At 45.2% G+C, this 20,022-nt stretch overlaps 1 protein-coding gene across 2 annotated transcripts; it reads left to right on the forward strand.

Annotated features, from left to right (window-relative positions):
• Positions 1-14,645: 14,645 nt before the first annotated feature.
• On the forward strand, positions 14,646-18,834 carry LOC114311829 (uncharacterized). 2 transcript variants are annotated; one of them, XM_082896606.1, is made up of 5 exons: positions 14,646-15,015; positions 15,862-18,079; positions 18,175-18,240; positions 18,343-18,408; positions 18,504-18,834. In XM_082896606.1, exons 2-5 carry the CDS (start codon positions 17,372-17,374, stop codon positions 18,627-18,629), a joined length of 966 nt encoding a protein of 321 aa, XP_082752732.1. In that variant the 5' UTR covers positions 14,646-15,015; positions 15,862-17,371; the 3' UTR covers positions 18,630-18,834. The 2 variants fall into 2 exon arrangements, with proteins under 2 accessions (XP_082752732.1, XP_082752733.1); XM_082896607.1 differs by having other exon boundaries at positions 18,343-18,398.
• The last annotated feature ends 1,188 nt before the right edge of the window (positions 18,835-20,022 follow it).

A 20,022-nucleotide genomic window follows, 5' to 3' on the forward strand; every position in this document is an offset into this window, starting at 1 on the left:
ATAGTTATATTTTAATTTTGGGATATAAAGATTAACACTTTGTTTTAGAAGTGTATATGGATCCATAAAGTATGATGCTTGGTTTAAAAAAGTATGATGCTTGGTTTAAAGCACGAAAGACCTCAATTTAGAGGAATAAAAGTTTCTTTTGGAAGTGTAAAATGGAATAAAATTCCTTGTAGGGTATTGTCAAGACCATACAGAGGACTGAATGTGAAATTAGCATGTTATATAATTTTTGGATCAATTATGTTGAAATTCCACACTACACTTTATCACATATAGGAATCCACGTCGGTGAGATATTAGTGTTTGTAATTGTGGAAGGTGTTATGTTGTTCAATAACATAATTACCGCTACAGTTCAATATTAATATTTTTCATTGAACGGGATTTTGTGCTGAGATATTCTATTCTGAATCATGTTTATGTGGCCACTAAAGTTGTTTAACCCGAGAGTCATTTTTTCTTAAATAAAATATTCTCTTAAAGTAGTAGTTAATGTTGCCTAAGTGTGAGAATGTAAGAATTTATTCTTAATTAGGCTGTCATTGACTATATTTTGCTTTGTTTGTGAAAAACGGGTTGAACGTGATTCAGATAGATTGACTGGTATGAACCCAAAATTATTATTGTGATCCATAAAGTTTGGGCCATGGTCATCTTAGTGTATATATTATTTTATACGTGGATATGTGATATGGAGGTGTAAGGCCTGTTTTGAGTTATTTGAGTTCCTTAATGGGAGGACCTGTACGGGGAGCAAATATTCCGGCGTGCCCGTATTCCTTTCTTCCGAGCTCCGTCGATGTCCGATCACCTGCGAGCAAATAATGGTGAGCTACCCGGCGGTGTGTGGCCGGAAAAACTCTCTGACGGTCAAGTTAGCACACACCTTAGGACGGATAGAGAGAAGGGAGAGAGTGTTTTAGTGTAAGAAATCCTTACAGATGTGTTCCTGTGTCCCGTGTGGGGGGGCGCAGTCATGCTTACATACCTTCTGTGCCCCATATCCACTCCCTGTCATCTCCTGACACGTGGCTCTGCTATCCCATCTGTCAGCATAAACCATGCCGTTCATCACCTGCTCTCAACTGCCTGCCAGCATAGCTGGAGCTCGGCAGCCGAGCTGCCCTACCTCGGTCATACCATGCTTCATACCTTAAGCGCCTGGCCGGATAACCGAATGAAGGACCGGGCTAGGCGGCATCTCGGCAAAGCTTAACCCGGGCTCCTCCTTTGGTCGGCCTCCCCGCCGGTCAATCAACTACCTCGGCTGACCGCGCCTTTCCGAGCGCCGGCCTCTCGGTCTGTCTGGTCTCGACAATCCTCGGACCGAGCATCCCGGTCTGACCGGTCGCCTCCTGGCCGAGCACCTTCTGCACGGTCCGGGGCAGCACACAGTCCAAACTCTGCCCGGCCCAAGTTCTGGTAGCCCAACTCCGGGTGAACAGTCGATCATTTCGGCCCAATGCTTTGCTGGGCCCTCAACTTGTTCGGTCCACACCTCAGCCCAGCACCGGAGCATAAATCACCCTCTCAATTGCCCCTTAATTCCGTCCGCGGAAGCGTGACTGGGATTATTCACCTCGTCCGAGATAACATTTCTCCGGTCGTCAAGATGCCAAGCTTCGACCGAGCTAGTTGACGCAATTGTCCGCAGATTTGACCGGTTATATTCCTCGGCTGACCTATTCTCGTTGAAAGTAGCTCGGTTGGCTCTTCGTCTTTTCAACCCGTCGCTTCAGTCCTGCCAAAGCCATAAATGGCGACACGTGGCGGTCTGCCATTGGTCATCGGGCAGCCAACCCGCCGTTTTTGCCAGAATTTGAATTTGGGCGGCCTTTCACTCTTATATACACACGGCCTTCTTACGCCATTCCTCCTTACTGCCTTTCTACCATCTGACGATCCAGAGCTCAAGCCCTCTCCTCTATCTTCGACTGTCATTTCTCATTCTTGGAAGAACAGCCCCCATCCTCCAAAGGTAAGGTTTTCGATCCCCCTAGTTGCTATTTTCTTTCATTTTACGCACATTAGGGTACAAAAACATAGCTATTAGGGCATAGGTCGTAGAATCCGCACCAAACCTTCCACTGTTCTTGGTGTTCTTCGTCTGCCTGAAGAACACTGAAGAACTGGGGTGAACCGGGCTCTGGGCCTTCTTTTGATCCAAAAAACCAAACAAACCGGGCAAACAACATGTTTGTTTCAACCAAGGCGAAAACCGAGATAACAGAAGGACTCGGCCGTTCAACCGGGCTAACATCTGGTCCGCTTGGGCGACCGGGCTCCTTAGATAGAATAGACAACCGAGGTGGTTTGGCACACTTGATGGCCGAGCTAAATCCAGCACCTTCGCGCGACCGCGCTAACACTGCCATCCTTTTCCTGCAGAGTCCAAGGGGACCACCGTCATTCCTGAGGCTCTCAGGACCGAGCTGCAGCCGATTACCACCGTGCCCAACCCATCAACCGGGCTATAGTAAGTCGGCCTCGAATGGGGAAATTCCGCTTCCTAGTGGACACTCCGGCCGCGCTAGCCGCTTTCAGAGAGGATTACGGCGTCCCGGTCGACGTCCATCTCGAGCTGGCCGAAGAAGAAACCACGCCTTGGGGTAGGGAGGAATGCCCCTTCACCGTGCTGTCCATTGTCGAAGGGGGCCTTCGTTTCCCTCTTAACCCGCTGATTACCGAGTTCTTACGCCGAACCGGGCTAGCGCCAACCCAAGTGTCCACCAACACTTACAGGATAATAAATGGCGTGCATGAGTTAAATAACCGGTTAGGCATAAGCCTAGGTTTAGCCGAGATCCTACGCCAATACACACTTGGCCACACCGGCGACGGTCTCGCCTATTACTTGAAGATTCGGCCGGGCCGAGAAAAAATCGTAACCGGCACACCAGACAAGGATCTTCATGACGATGATTTCTTCTGGGTGTCTGGTAACTATGAAACAGCCGAGACACCGGGCTGGATGATTAGCAAAAGTTTTGGGAGCACATGTAAGCTGCGCAAATAATCTCGGTTTACATACTTATGTTTTTCGCAGTCTAATCATTCTCTTGTTTCTTTTGCAGCCATCCAAGCCTTGCAAGCCAACTACAACTTCCCCAACGTAGAGGCGATCAGGACCGCGCTTCGCTACCGGGATCGTGACTGTAACCAACTACTCGGCTACAGTCCTACATATAGATATTCCGCTCCCCGCCGGAGTAAAGTAACCGACTTCCTCAGAGCTCCTTCGCCACCGCCAGATCCAACCCTTCCCGACGTCCCGTTAATCCGCTTAACAGACGAGCAAGAAATGGCCAAGAGAAGTCGAATCAAGAACTTGCTCACCGCCACATCTGCGGAGGTGCCGAGTGTGGTAACCCGGTCGCCAACCGCCGGTCAATCCAGTGGCACCGTGGTTGCCCTAGCCACTCCATCCGCCGGGCAATCCAGCCGAGAACCTTCCGCGCGGCGGGCCGGGGAAAGAGCTCGGGCAGATCCGTCCGCCGAGCTAGTCATCGAGCTCGCCACCGAGCATCCCACGGACGCCCCCGCCCCAGTGTCAGCCTGGCGCCCACATCTGAAGCACCGGGGTCAGGACATCCCGGCGACGGCTTCGATCAAGGCTGACAAAGAGCATCTGCTCGCCTTTGATCTGTCCAAAGCATTCCTACTACCGAGCGACGTGGTTGGCAGCGACCACGTCCCTGACACTCGGTTAGTCAAGTCATCAGTAAAGTCCATGGCCAGGGTAAGCCAATGCAGCTCTGAAAATTTTCCTAAGTGTTTGCCCGGTTCCGTTTCTCATCAACTTTGTTTTTTGCAGGCCATTCAAAAACAGCATCTGGTTTTGGAGCGCATCCACCGGCTTAGGCAAAAGGCAAATGACACAGCCAGTCAGGTTGAGAGCCTTCAAGCCGAGCTGGGCCGGGCTAAGGCTTCCCTCCAGATAGCCAATGCTGACAACAACAGACTGCTCGGTCAGCTGGAGACGGCCGAGAAAAAACAAAGTGAGCTCCAGATTGAGGTGGACGCTTTTAAGAAGACGAAGAGGAGAGCTTGCCGGGCTGCCAACAATGCCGGGTTTAACGAAGCCGAGAAGAACTACAAGAAGCAAGTCTTTGCAACACAAGACATCTTTTTCAAGGCTGGCTGGAAGTCCGCCTGCGAGCACCTCGGCCAAGGCTCCGACACCGATGTATTTACTAATCCTCCTCCCGCCAAGCTACCGGTCTACCTCGTGCCTTACGCAAATGATGTATTCAGTGCGCTTCAAGCGGAGGCCGAGGAGGGGCTTGAAAAAGGAAGCGATGAGACAGATTCGGAGGCTGAGGACGCCGAAGTGGAAGTGCAGCCCGGCCAAGTTGAGCCCGGTGCCCAAGAAGCGAGCCCAGCCGTCAACCTTGAGGCTGCCGAGGATGAATTCACCAATCTATCCCCCTTGGTTTAGTTTTCTTTTCTTTGTATTTTTGCTTTCAATACTTTTGATGTAACCGAGCTCTGTCCCCACCTCTTGTAATGAATTGCTTTATCAATGAAAAATTTTGAATTTTCGCCAAGTGTTTGTCCGGTAGTAATCCATTCCATCTTCAGCAAACTATCTCGGTATAACTTATCATTGGAACACTTTGTCGACCGGAGTCCATAACACGGTCGAAGCAATTTGAGCATAACAAAACAAATTCATGCACCGAAATACCCACCTCGGTTGTAGCTAAGTTTGGACAAGATACCATGTTGGACAAGACGCCAACTCTTCCAACCGGAGTACTTCATCACGGTTGGGAATCCCAAGTCGGACAGAACACCATCTCTTCCAACCGGAGTACACCATCTCGGTTGGGAATCCTAAGTTGGACAAAACACCAACTCTTCCAACCGGAGTACACCATCTCGGTTGGGAGTCCTAAGTTGGACAAAACACCAACTCTTCCAACCGGAATACACCATCTCGGTAGGGAGTCCTAAGTTGGACAAAACACCAACTCTTCCAGCCGGAGTACACCATCTCGGTTGGGAATCCTAAGTTGGACAAAACACCAACTCTTCCAACCGGAGTACACCATCTCGGTTGGGAATCCTAAGTTGGACAAAACACCAACTCTTCCAGCCGGAGTACACCATCTCGGTTGGGAATCCTAAGTTGGACAAAACACCAACTCTTCCAGCCGGAGTACACCATCTCGGTTGGGAATCCTAAGTTGGACAAAACACCAACTCTTCCAACCGGAGTACACCATCTCGGTTCGAAACATTAAAACAAGAATCCATGTGCTAAAGCAAAATTACTTCTATAATTTTGACAAAAAGAATTACATTCTGCTTTGCAAGCCAAAAAATTTCCTTACAAAAAGAGGAAAGTAAAGCTTAAAAATAATACAATTTCAAGTTGGCTGCATTCCATGGCCGGGGTATAGCTCTTCCCTCTAGATCCTCCAAATGGTAAGCCCCCTTGCCGGCCAGACCAGTGATCTTGTAGGGTCCTTCCCAATTTGCCCCTAGTTTGCCTTCTCCTAGCACCAGGGTGTTGCCCATAATCTTCCTCAAAACCCAATCCCCAACTTTGAACGGTCTGGGGTGCACTGTCTTGTTATACTTCTTGGAGAGCTCTTGTTGGTAGGCGGCCACATGGATGAGGGCTTTCTCCCGGCGTTCTTCCGCTAAGTCCAGCTCCAAGGCAATAGCCTCGGCATTTAGCTCGGGCTCAAAACTCTCGGTTCTGAGGGTGGGCATTTCAACTTCCAAGGGTATGACCGCCTCCATGCCGTAAGCCAAAGCAAATGGAGTTTCCCCGGTTGAACGTCGCGGGGTTGTTCGGTATGCCCAAAGTACACTGGGCAATTCCTCAGCCCACTTTCCCTTGGCCTTTTCCAGCCGTTTCTTCAACCCATCCAGTATAGTCTTGTTTGATGCTTCGGCTTGACCATTGGACTGCGGGTAGGCCGGGGTGGAGTTGTAGAATTCTATCTTCAGATCTTCACAAAATCCTCTGAATAGGCGACCGTCAAACTGGGTGCCGTTGTCAGAGATCAAAATCTTGGGGACACCAAACCGTGTGACAACGTTCTGCCAGACAAATCGCTTCACGTCTTTCTCTTTGATGGTTGCCAAGGGCTCAGCTTCAACCCACTTTGTGAAGTAATCTGTGGCCGCGATGAAGAATTTCCGGTTGCCCGGTGCTGTTGGCAATGGTCCCACTATATCTAGCCCCCACATGGCGAAAGGCCAAGGACTGGTGAGGGAAAGAAGTTCCCTGGCAGGCTGATGGATCTGATGGGCGAATTTCTGGCATTTCTCGCACCTGCGGACATATTTTTGTGCGTCGGCCTGCATGCACGGCCACCAGTACCCCTGCGAAATAGCTCGGTAGGCCAAGGACCTGCCCCCGATGTGGCTGCCACAAATGCCTTCATGAATTTCGGACAAGAAGGCCTCCACACTGTTCGGGTGCACGCACTTGAGATACGGACCGGTGAAGGACTTCTTATACAACGCGCCTGATGGAGAGAGCCAAAACCGCGCTGACTTCAACCGGATTTTGTGTGCTTCTTTCTTGTCCGCTGGAAGAGTCCGGTCTCGGAGGAACGAGATCAAGGGGTCCATCCATGAAGGACCTAGCTCGGCGCAGAGTACATCCGTCTGCCCGGCGTTTTCAATGCTTGGCCGCGGAAGAAAGTCAATCAACAGGGGGTTTGGAGATGTGCTATCTATCATGGAAGCGAGGCCGGCGAGTTCATCAGCCCGGCTGTTTTCTTCCCGACCAATCTGCTGGACTCTGATTGCCTCAAACTGCTTGATATGGTCCCTGACCAGAGCTTGGTACTTCGCCATTCTGTCGTCCTTTGCTTCATAAATCCCTGAAACTTGGTTAACCACAAGCTGGGAATCACTATATACCAGAAGCTCGGCAGCCTTCATTTGGATTGCGCTCTTGAGCCCAGCAAGAAGCGCCTCGTACTCAGCCTCGTTGTTAGACGCCGGGAAGCCGAGTGTGATAGAATGCTCAATGGTTAGGCCGTCCGGGGATATAAGAACGATACCAAGGCCGGCACCATGACGGTTGGACGCTCCATCAACAAAAAGCTTCCACATGTCCCCCACGAAAAGCTTCCAGCAGTCAGATGGGTCCTGAGAGTTGCGAAGGGCAATGGGATCACAACTGCTCGGCTGTGCGGTGTCAAGTTTGGTGTTGACCGGTTCAAAGTCAGTGCCCCTTGGTGATTCGACACTGGACTCAGCAAGTTGGTCCGTAATGCCCAAGTCCGTAGGCGAAACACCAGGTTGCGGTGTGAAGCCGGCCGCAGGTTCTGAGCTGCCTGGAACCATTCCTTCCCCCCTGGAGGATTCGGCACCGGACTCAGCAAGTTGGTTCAGAATGCCCAAGTCCGTAGGCGAATCACCAAGTTCTGAACGGTGAGGAACCATTCCTTCCCCCCTTGATGATGCGGTACCGGACAGAGTGGATGGGTTGGTGATACACAACTCTGTCATCGCAGCACCGGGAGGTATTACCGTGCAAACTGAGGGAACGGCGATGGTGCGCGCTAACTCCGCGGCGCGACCGTCGGCAGCTGGTTGTGCCTCGGTTGGCATTGTCTGCGTCTCATCATCTGCCTCGGCAATGTCGACCGGGCATACCGGATGAGTGCCAGGTGAGAACTCGGCAACAAAATCGGCCAAGGTTTGGGCTTTGATCGCGGTGCGTGGCTGGAACTTCACATCGAACTGTCCCAACTCGACCGCCCATTTTAAAATTCGGCCTGAAAAGTCTGCGCGCTCAAACAAGGCCTTGAGGGGGAACTCGGTCAGTATGACGATGGTATGGGCGTGAAAATAATGTGCCAACTTCCTCGAAGCCATCATCAGTGCCAACGCAAGCTTTTCCAGCGGCAAGTACCTCGTCTCAGCCGGCAGCAAGGTCTTACTTACGTAAAAAATTGGGAGGTGCTTGATTCCTTCAGCCCGGACTAACACCGCACTTACTGCGTGCTGGGAGACGGCAAGGTAAAGGTAGAGTTCCTCACCGGGCTCTGGTGTAACCAACAGCGGCGGAGAAGACAGATAATCTTTGAGCTCGGTCAGAGCTCGGTCACACTCGTCATCCCATGAGAACTTTGACTTCAATGCTTGAAAGAAAGGGCGGCAGCGATCTGATGACCGGCTTATAAATCGATTAAGCGCGGCGGCCATCCCGGCCAGATGCTGCACGTCCTTAGCCGAGCTAGGCTGCTTCAACTCTTGCACGGCTCTAATCTGAGTAGGGTCTGCTTCGATGCCTCGGTTCGTGACTAAGAATCCCAAAAATTTCCCGGATCCCACACCAAAGGCACACTTCGAGGCGTTCAAGCGCAGCTTGTATTTCTTCAGAATGGTGAACATCTCAGTTAAGTCGGACAAATGGCTTGCCTCATGTCGGCTCTTTACCACCATATCGTCGATGTAAGCCTCCATTGTCCGACCGAGCAAAGGAGCAAACATTTTGGTCACCATCCTCTGAAAAGTTGCCCCGGCGTTTTTCAAACCAAAGGGCATAACTCGATAGCAGAAGAGTCCCCTTGGAGTCGTGAAAGAGGTGATCTCTTGGTCAGGCCCATGCATGGCAATCTGGTGGTAGCCGCGGTACGCATCCAAGAAACTGAGCCGACTGTGTCCAGCCGTCAAATCCACTAGCTGGTCAATGCGCGGCAAAGGGAAGCTGTCTTTTGGACAAGCTCGGTTGACTGTCTTGTAGTCGACACAAACTCGCCACTTTCCATTCTTCTTAGGCACCACTACCGTGTTGGAAATCCACCGAGGGTAGTGCACTTCCCGTATTGCTCGTGCTTCAAGCAAGTTTTTTACCTCCTCTGCCACTACCTCGGCGTGATGCAGCGCCGACCTCCTTGCTCGCTGGATGACTGGCTTGGCGCCAGGGAAGACATTGAGGTGATGGCAGATAAAACTTGGGTCAAGGCCGGGCATGTCGTAGGGCGACCATGCAAAGACTTCGATATTCGCCATCAAAAACTCAATCATCTCGGTTCTCTCCATGGCCGAGAGACTTGAACCGAGCAAGAAGAATCTGTCCGGCTGCTCGGCATCAATCCGCACCTCAACCAATTCTTCAACTGCCTTGTCTTCTGCTTTGGTGCCAACATCATCCAAGACACTCTGGTCCTCCGGTCCCTCGATCATTTGAACGAATTCTTTGGCAGCCCGGCTCCCGTTGACCGCCACGAAGCACTGCTTGGACATGACCTGATCACCCCAAATCTCCTCGATTGCCCCCATAGCCGAGGGGAATCTCATCACCTGGTGGTAGGTCGATGCTACGGCTTGCATGGCGTGAAGCCATCCTCTTCCAAGGATAAGGTTGTATGTGGAAGGCACTTGTAGCACCCAAAACTCCACTTGCTTGACCACGAATCCCGCTTTGACCGGCAGGATAATCTTTCCCAATGGCCACTCCGGCTGCGAGTTAAATCCAACCAGTGGCGAAGTGGCCGGTGCCAAGTCTGTCTCACGAAGTTTGAGCTGTTTGAACGCATCATAATACATGATCTCGACCGAGCTTCCCTGATCGATCAAGATTCGTCTAACATCAAATTCTTTGACGCGTAGTGTTACGACAAGAGCATCGTTGTGCGGCGTCTGGATACGCTCTAAATCCCTTGAGGTGAAACTGATCACGTCTTTCTCCTCTGTCTTCCCCCTTTTGATGGCAGGCTGTACTGACAAAACCTCCCTCATATGCTCTGCCTTCTTAATCATGCCCCGGAGTTCGCAAACACGCTCCGGTTCCACGATTCCGTGGATGACATTAATTACTCCCTGAGGTGGTGCATCTCGGTCGCCCTGTCCCCTGGGATCGACCGGAGCCTGATTCGGTTTCACTCCACCATCAATGTAAAGGTCCAGATGCCCGGCCGCAACCAGTTCTTCCAAGTGTTGTCGCAGAGGCAAACAATCCTCAGTCCGGTGGCCCCTCTCTCGGTGAAACGTACAACGATACCGCGGATTGTACCCCTTTTGTCCATCGCCCAACTTAGCAGGAAACCGGACATACTCCTCGTCTCGAATTTCGCTAAGTATGCGATAGATTGGAATCTTGAAGACCGTGGTTATGCCAGTCCTTGCCTTCATTCTCCTGTTTGCATCCTCAACGTCATCACGGGGGTAGTCATCCCGATCATTCCGACGTCCTCTACCCCGGTTTTTACGATTTGAACCTCGGTCTGATTCCTCTGCCCGGTCATTTGAGCGGCTGGACTCTTGCCCAACTGCGTGCACTTTGCCTGCTGTCTTCTTGTCTGTTCCAACCGGAGTGGCCTTCACGGTGGAAGCTGACGCATCATCCTCCACTCGGATGTGCTCATTGATGCGCTGCATGAGCTGGCCCATGGAGGTCGGTTGGTGCATGGTAAGCGAGTCCCGCAGTCTATGTCCGACCGGGAGACCTCGCTTATATTGCGTGATGGCAAGGTTGATCGGGCAATCCAGGATCTCGTTGAAGGTCTCCCAATACCTTGAATTGTATGCCTTCAGTGTGTCGCACGGTTCCATCTTGACACTCAGCAAGTGATCAACTTCCTTTGGTGTTTTTGTGTTGGTTTTGAAGCGCGTAACAAACGCTTCGGCCAACTGATGCCACCGTTGTATGCTCCCTTCCGGCAACCTCTCAAACCACTTTAAGCCCAGCTCACCTAAACTGGACGGGAAGATTAGGCACATAAGTCCGTCATTCCGCCTATGTCCGGCCATGACCTGACGGTAGTGGCTCACATGCATGTAAGGATCGGTTTTGCCGTCGTAGAGCGTGAACTTAGGCTGGTGGAAGCCTGCCGGAAGCGGCGTTGTTTCTATTTCCAGGGAAAAAGAGGTGGCACTCAGCCTGGCCAGGTCTGTATCTTCAAATGCTGGCACTGTTTGGCGGGGTGGAGGCATTCCGACCTCCTCGCTGGCATGAACCCCATAGGAGAGCCGCTGGAAAGCTGGTATTCTCTGAGCTTCGCGTCGGCGAGCCCGCTCCCTTAATACTGCCCGTAAGTCCTCTGACTGAGCTGAATAAGAATACCTCGACGTCGTCGCCGGACGTGAGGGTTTGTAGGTGCTGTCTTGCGCGCTGGACTTTTCTGCACGCACGTCGGAATCACCAACCTGGTAACTTCTGGTGATAGATATGGACTGAGTATGTCGTTGGCTCTGTCCGCCTAAACGGCGGGATAGGGTGCGCTCACTGTGGTCACCCACTCCAGCTACACCTTTTCCTTTGACATGCCGTTTAAGATCCTCCATCTCCGCCGCCATCCGCCTGATGACAGCGTCTTGGTCCCTTAACTTGCTTTCCAGTCGCCTGGCGTGTGAGTCTCTCCGCCGGTGACCGTCTGGACTCCGTGAATGCCCATGACTCCTTCCGCGCTTATCCCGCGCGTCTCCTGACTGTCCCCCAGTGGGCGTCCCCAACTCAGCCATTGGATGGACGGCAGGTGGTCCCTCTCTCCTTCGGGTATACTCCGGGGTGGCTCCATCGATGGCGGACAACGGGAACTCGTCGTTGTTTGCCATGGACGGCGATCAGATGAACCTGGAAGACAAGGTTTTGTCTGTCGGCCTTCCCACAGACGGCGCCAATTGTACGGGGAGCAAATATTCCGGCGTGCCCGTATTCCTTTCTTCCGAGCTCCGTCGATGTCCGATCACCTGCGAGCAAATAATGGTGAGCTACCCGGCGGTGTGTGGCCGGAAAAACTCTCCGACGGTCAAGTTAGCACACACCTTAGGACGGATAGAGAGAAGGGAGAGAGTGTTTTAGTGTAAGAAATCCTTACAGATGTGTTCCTGTGTCCCGTGTGGGGGGGCGCAGTCATGCTTACATACCTTCTGTGCCCCATATCCACTCCCTGTCATCTCCTGACACGTGGCTCTGCTATCCCATCTGTCAGCATAAACCATGCCGTTCATCACCTGCTCTCAACTGCCTGCCAGCATAGCTGGAGCTCGGCAGCCGAGCTGCCCTACCTCGGTCATACCATGCTTCATACCTTAAGCGCCTGGCCGGATAACCGAATGAAGGACCGGGCTAGGCGGCATCTCGGCAAAGCTTAACCCGGGCTCCTCCTTTGGTCGGCCTCCCCGCCGGTCAATCAACTACCTCGGCTGACCGCGCCTTTCCGAGCGCCGGCCTCTCGGTCTGTCTGGTCTCGACAATCCTCGGACCGAGCATCCCGGTCTGACCGGTCGCCTCCTGGCCGAGCACCTTCTGCACGGTCCGGGGCAGCACACAGTCCAAACTCTGCCCGGCCCAAGTTCTGGTAGCCCAACTCCGGGTGAACAGTCGATCATTTCGGCCCAATGCTTTGCTGGGCCCTCAACTTGTTCGGTCCACACCTCAGCCCAGCACCGGAGCATAAATCACCCTCTCAGGACCCAATAATTGTTTTATTTAGGCTCAGTCCCCTCTCCTATCCTTATTATGGTTTACATATATTTATATATATGTAGATCAAAGGGTTGTCAGCTCAATTGAAAAGACAACAAAAAGATTAGGAGAATGAGGGGAAAAGCTGGTGCTAAGGTTTTCCAATTATGAATGCCGTATTTTTTCAAGGAAGCAAAACTCAAGACAATAACGGAATTAGACGGTATGTATCTGAGTTTATATTTAGTAGTTACTTATATTTATAGTGTTTGAATTTCTAGTATATAAATCCTATAATCTTACATTAAATTCAAACCTCAAGAAGTGTTAGTGTAATTTAACCTCTTTTTTTTTATAAATTTTTGTAGTCACCTCTCACAATGTAACCTATGATGTGCGATTTAATTCTCCTGCCGCATAATATGTGTGTGATTCATGATGAGAGTGACCGGGTGTTTCCATGTCACGCTTCAACATGAAAATTTCACGTTATTTTTAATTTTTTAATTTTAATTTTTAATTTTTAATTTTTTTAATGTAGAATCTATTATAAATGTTGTATATGTGGCCCAAAATGATATTTTAGTCTTTTTTGTAAATAAAGTTTTTTTTTTTTTTTTTAAATTTAAATTTTGAAGTGATAGGGGTTCTAGGTAGCTTTTTTTCTACAAAATTTTAGGTGATAACCAAACCAAACCAAACCAAACCAAACCAAAGATTTCGATTCTTTCCATTTCATTTTATTTCAAATTCTAGTGGAATTGACTTTCTTTTTAAAAAAGGAGAAAAAAAAAAAAAAAAAAACTGCAATGGATTTTGTTTGATGTAATTTTTTACAAATTAAAAGTAGACCGTCAAACAAGGAAGCTAAAAACATTCTCATTTTCTTTGTCTACTTCCTCGATCACCCTGATTAAACTGCAAAATTAATGACATTTTAATCTAAAAAATGAGAGTATGGTTATTTAATTGCAACCCATGCATGCCAATGATATTACAAAGGCAATGTTAGGTAAATAATTAATTGCAAGCATTAACACTCTTCATTTTAAACAACAACCAGGATCTAATTTTAGGTTGTCCTATCTAGCTCTCCTAAATTGTTAATGGCACGTGGCTTCACATATCTATTTTTAAAAATCACTTAAAATTCATTAATTGGCTAAAAGTAGTAAGGAGTGGCATTAACGTGCATTTGAAGTTAGGTTTTAAAAAATTAGTGGTTCAATATTCAAATATATTCTCTTCAAAATGCAAGAATATAATGAGTACTATTTTTCTTTGAATTGCGTAATCTTTTATAACTTTCTATTGAATTTTAAAAAAAAAAATACAAAATGGCGCTATTTAAAATATATCAAAGACCTAAACTCAGAAGATGATAAGAATTTAAATAATTGAAAATGATAAGAATCAAAGTTCACTTTGTGATGAAAAGCATGATAATTCATCAGATAATATGATGAAACTTAATAGTGTTTTAGGTTATTTATTTATATTTTTATATATATTAATTATTTTTTAATGAATTTTCGTGTATAATTATATTGTTCTTTATATTTATTTCGTTTTAAATCAAAACACTCATCATTTTAATGTACAATTTTTAAGAGCATCTTCAATATCTTATCAATTTCAAATTTGATAAAAAAAAAAAATAGTTAAGAGTGTTTTCAAAATCAAAATCCCTCAACAAATCTTGAAACTTTTTACTCAAATTTAATAAATAGAACATAAAAAGTAAGAATTTAAAATGATTTTCTTTCATAAAAAATGGTTAAAACAAATTTTAAGACTACGTTTGGGAGTTTTTGAAAAGATTTGATGAATAAAAGTGTAAGAATTAGATTGTTCCATTTTCAAAAAAAAATAAATAAAGGAAGAAAGAAAGAATTTTAAAATGTTGTTTCAAAATTTTAAAATTAGTGCAGCAGAATCATTCCTTTGTAATCATAATTGAAAGAATTTAAGGGACCAAAATTTGGAAAAATTCGTTGACAATTTGGGATATTATTATTTAAGTTAAATATCTGAAGGACCTTATTATCATGATTATTTATTTAAATGGGAAACAACATTAAAGGGGTCCACATAAAAGATCTGGTGGGTGCATGCACATGCAGAGAGATTGTATCATCAACAACCATACCCCACCATTTAGGGACATCATCACAATGTTGCCTAGGACATCACATGGTTAAATTTTGTAGAGGTAATTACACCCCCTAGAATTAAAATACCGACCCCGCTACGTAGCTCGAAAGGCATGACTCGAGAGTGGCTCGAATTGATGAATTTGCTGCTCTGCTACGCGGGATACACCTTGTTCTGTTTTGATTTGAAAAACAAAACAAAAACGAAGTGGGAGAGGACGAAGTAGGAGAAAGTTTTTGAGCACCGTGTCGTCGTAACCTAGCGGAGCCATGTGGTCGCTGCTGTTGCTGTTTGATCGGAGTGGGAGAGGAGAAAGTTTGTGTGCAAATCGGAGTCTCCACTGACTTCGAACCGGTCTGTTCATAATCGAGCGAACCGTCTCTTTGTGGCGTCGCTACTGCTGTTTGATCGGAGTGGGAGAGGACGAAGTTTGTGTGCAAATCGGACTCTTCACAGTTGTAGATAAGGTATTTCCTCTTGGCGTTTTATTTCCCCTTGTGCCATTCCTCTTCCATTGCTTTGTCATTGTTGCTGCCATGGTTGCCATGGCTGGTAGCTAAACTAAACTGAACTGCCATGGTTGATCAGACTAATTAAGTAACAAGCCTTCAATTCTCTCTCTCTCTCTCTCTCTCTCTCTCTCTCTCTCTCTCTCTATCTGATTTTCCAATCTTTCTTGATTTCTTTCTTTCTATTTCGGTGCTCCTGCTTAATGCTTAATGCTTTTGTTCTTGGTTTATTCACGAATAATAAAATATGAATTCAAACCATGGAATGTTGGGGGCTCCTTAGCATGATTTTGTGTTCTGTGAACTTGCATTTATTGATCGATTGTAAAATGGGAAGCTTTATAAAGTGAGATTAAAATGGTTGAAACAAAATGTTAACCAAATTGGTGAAATTAAAGGACAGTTCCAAGACCACCTATCACTGCAATGTAAAAGGAGGGTTACATATGTGGGATGTCTGTATGTTAGTAATATATATTTTTTTTGACATCAATTTTTTTTTTGGTTTTTTGACATCAAATTTCATCATATGTATTAGTAATCATATTTTTTTGACATCAAAATTTGCACTTTCAGCTGATATTAGTATTAGTAATCATATTTCCTCCCTGAGTTGATATTAATAGTGTTATAAGATTAGAGGTAAGATGAATGTAAAAAAATTAGCAGATTAAGATGTGGTTGCTCATCCATGGCATGGTTGTCCTTAGTTGACCCTTTGTTTTAAATGCAAATTAAAATTAAAATTCATTCTACTTGCTTTGAAATTGCAGCTAACAATGTCTATTGTATTTAACTTTGAAGCTACAATGGATATTGATTCAAACAATAATTCATTGAATGGGAGTGAGGAAGTTAAAGAACAGGATAACAATCTTGATATTAACGAAATTGGCGAAGTTGAAGAACCCAAGAAGGGGATGTATTTTAGCTGAAAACAAGAATTGTACGCATTTTATGCACAATATGCGAAACACTGTGGATTTGCTATAGCTTTTAGATCACAAAATCTAACAACTGATGGGGAAGTGAAGTACTTTGGAATTGAATGTACTCGGGCGAGGTTGAGAACAAAAAGATCATAAATCAATCCCTTGGAACCATCTTTGTCATCCAAAATTGATTGTAAAGCAAGGGTCAGAGCTAGTCTACAAAACGATGGCAGATATAAGTTAACCACAGTTGTGCTTGAGCACACTCATGATTTAATTCCTACAGACTCACGACATTTTGCAATGAATAAGAGGATTCGTACTCCGGTCAAGAGAAGACTAGAAGTGAACGATGCAGCAGGGATTGGGATGGCGAGGAATTTTCATTCCATAGTTGTTGAAGCAGGGGGTTATGAGGCATTAACATTTGATGAACGAGATGCAAGGAATTATATTGAGAATGCTAGAAGATTGAGACTTGGGCTAGGAGACGCCAAATCAGTTACATTTTATTTCCATAAAATGTAACAACAAAATTCAAACTTCTATTCGGCAATTGACCTTGATGAAGATGGTCGCATGCGAAACTTGTTTTGGGCAGATGCAAGGAGTAGGGTGGCTTATAAAGCATTAGGGAATGTTGTCTCATTTGACACAACCTATTTGACAAACAAGTATGATATGCCATTTGCTCCGTTTGTAGGAATTAATCACCATAGACAGTCAATCTTGTTTGGATGTGGGTTATTATCTAATGAGAACACTGAGACATTTGTGTGGCTATTTAAAGAATGGTTAAGTTGCATGTCAGATGCTCCTCCAAAAGCAATAATAACTGACCAGTGTAGAGCTATGCAAAATGCCATAGAAATAGTTTTCCCATAGGCTCGACATCGTTGGTGCTTATGGCATGTGATGAAGAAAATTCCGGAGAAACTAAGAGGACATTCACAATATGAAGGCATAAAGGTTGCTTTGCAAAATGCTGTTTATGATTCATTGACGAAAGATGAATTTGAGGGAAATTGGCTTACAAGAGTTACAAAATTCAATTTGAATGATAACGAGTGGTTAGGGGTATTATACCATGAGCGACATAGGTGGATTCCTGCCTATGTGAAAGACATATTTTGGGCTGGCATGTCAACTACCGGTAGAAGTGAGAGCATGAATGCATTTTTTGATGGATATGTGAACTCGAAGACTACCTTAAAGCAATTTTTTGAGCAATATGACAATGCCTTGAGAAGTAAGGTGGAAAGGAGACAAAAGCAGATTTCAAATCTCGTAACCAATTGTATGATTGCCTAACGGTATATCATTTTGAGAAGCAATTTCGTGCAGCGTACACAAATGCAAAATTTAAAGAAGTTCAAGCAGAAATGAAGCGTTTACTGTACTGTCGTCCGAATCTTGCAAAAGATGAGGGATTAATTTGTACGTATCATGTGAGGGAGGCTATTCTTTTGGGTGAGGCTATGAAGAAAGTAGAATTTATCGTGTACTGTAATTCAACTGAATGTGAGCTCCAATGTATGTGTCGGTTGTTTGAGTTTAGAGGTATTATGTGTGCCTATTCACTTAGTGTACTCATTGAGAGGTCCATATATGAGGTGCCACATAAATACATTGTCTCGAGATGGAGAAAAGATTTGGAACGAGGGTATACATGCATTCCAACCACATATACTAACTTCGGGGCTGCTATAAATCCAAAGTTGTATGATTCATATCACAAGACGTTAGATGAGATCCTAGAACTTGCCACCAATGACGATGCCAAACACAAAGTGATTCAACTTGGGTTGAGGGAAATCATGGATCGAGTGAAAACTATTGAATCAGCTACTGCGAGTAATGTGTCATGTACTAGTACTGTACCACCTTCTACAGGTATTGTACCACCTTCTCATACTTCGCCGAAAAGTCCGCCACGGCTGAATACTACAAAAGCAAGCAACACTCGCAAGGTACTCAGTCCTTTGGTTGCTCGCCGAAGAGGGCGTCCATGTACGAGGCGGAAGGTTAGCAAGGTTGATCAAATAGTTAATCGGTTGAAGAGAAAGAACAAAAAGACTACTCCCATACAGGTAAATACTTGGCAGAGGTTGTTTCGTAACCTTTTTGTTGATTCATAGTTGAATGGTTACAATTAGTAATGAAATTGCGTTACTATTTCATATAGGTGCTGGAAGATGAAACTTACTATTTTCCTTCTATGGTTGGCACACAAGATAGTATGTATGTTCCGGTATGTGTTGAATGGACTTAAAATATTGCACTTTGCTTCTTGTTGGGTTTTATGTTAATGCTTCAAATTATTAATAACATTGTCTTACTATATAATCATAAGGTGCCGCATGATGAAGCTTACTATTTTCCTTCTATGGTGGGCACAGAAGACAACATGTCTGTACCGGTACATGTTCAATATATGAGTACACATTTGTAATGATTAATGTATTGGTCAATATTTTTTAAAATCATTTTGTAATATGTACTTTGTTTTTATAGGCACGGGGTTGCACAATGGAAACGCCGGACAATATTGGAAGCACATCAAGAATGGTCAACAATCTAAGCAGTCAAAGTTCTACAGTACCATCACTATTGGATCCAAATGCCCCATTTTATTTTTAATGTAATACACTGTTCAATGTCTGTTCAATGTAATACACTGTTCAATGTCTCATTTGATCTGTTTGGTTCAATTAGACAGGTAAACAAGTTTAATGTTTGTGTTCTACTATTTTTGTCTCCTTTGATAAACAGGTTCAATGTCTTTGTAAACAGGTTCTGTTCAATGTAATACACTGTTCAATGTCTCCTTTGATCAATGTCTGTCTGTTTGTCTCATTTGATCAATGTCTGTGTTCTTAAAATTTGTTCTGTAAAATTTGTTCAATTACTGGTCTGTGTTGTTGCAACAAATAAATATGTTGTTGGTCTGTTTTGTTCACTACACAGGTTCAACTGGATAGGGTCAGTTGCACAGGTTCAGGTTCATCTAGATAGGTTCACTACACAGGTTCAAACAGACCAAAATGAGTACACATTAGACTCTGTGAATTTGTGAAAACCTGTGTGAATTAGTTCAAACCTGTGTGACTGAAACCTGTTGCAACAGACCTGTCTGAATTTGTTCAAACAGACCCACAAACATGGAGACAGATGTATCTGAATTAGACTCTGTGAATTAGTTGAAACCTATGTGAATTTGTGTAAAATTATTGAAACCTGTGTGACTAAACCTGTGTGACTAAACCTGTTCAAACAGACCCAGAAACATGGAGACAGAATGGTTACAATTAGACTCTGTGAATTGTTGGACAATCTTCACTGTATTTAAAAGATTTAATTCTATTGTGTACACAACAACAAATAGAATTTAAAGAAATAAAGAAAATGAGAGAATTTGTTTGATTACAAAAATCAAACTCGAAATAAAAATAAATAAATAAAAACAGATTTTATTTTGTTACAAAAACAAAATTAAAATCTGATTTAAATAAATAAAAACAACACTGAAAATAAATTAAATAACTTACTTGATTTAATTTCTTCGAGTTATTTTCTGATCAAGTCCAGTGTTTAACACTGTGTCCTTAAGACAGATTCGTCCTCTCCACGGTGCTTTCAGAATTTGGACGTCTATCTCCCAGGATGAAATGATCTTACTACAAACAATAGCAACACTACAAATTGTTTGCCTTACGAACACACTAAGTGTTTACACTCTTTCTTTCGGAAATAAAATGCAGCAAGATGAAGAATATAAATAGCAGAAGTGAAATACGAAATTTCTGAATGGAAAACATCAAATGAGGGTGGTCCTATTTATAGATGTGAAGGTGACTCTTGGATTTGAATTGAACAGGTATGTGGCTCTTGGTTTTGAATTGAACAGGTATGATACCTGTTGGGTTTTGAATTTCAAACAGATTCAACAATTCAAACAGATAGCAATTACGGGAAGGGCCCTGTTTGGGTGTGCACTAATTCCAAAACAGTTTATTTCTGTTTGAAAACGGGA

The sequence above is a fragment of the Camellia sinensis genome, chromosome 11, assembly GCF_055761805.1.
Source record: "Camellia sinensis isolate YWXY chromosome 11, ASM5576180v1, whole genome shotgun sequence".
Taxonomy (NCBI): Eukaryota; Viridiplantae; Streptophyta; class Magnoliopsida; order Ericales; family Theaceae; genus Camellia; species Camellia sinensis.

Excerpts from the sequence above, each read along its gene's own strand:
- LOC114311829 (XM_082896606.1), top strand. The coding sequence starts at position 17,372 with ATGAAGCGTTTACTGTACTGTCGTCCGAATCTTGCAAAAGATGAGGGA. Across the intron at positions 18,080-18,174 it reads AAAAGACTACTCCCATACAG|GTGCTGGAAGATGAAACTTA; the intron begins GTAAATACTTGG and ends TATTTCATATAG. Across the intron at positions 18,241-18,342 it reads AAGATAGTATGTATGTTCCG|GTGCCGCATGATGAAGCTTA; the intron begins GTATGTGTTGAA and ends TATAATCATAAG.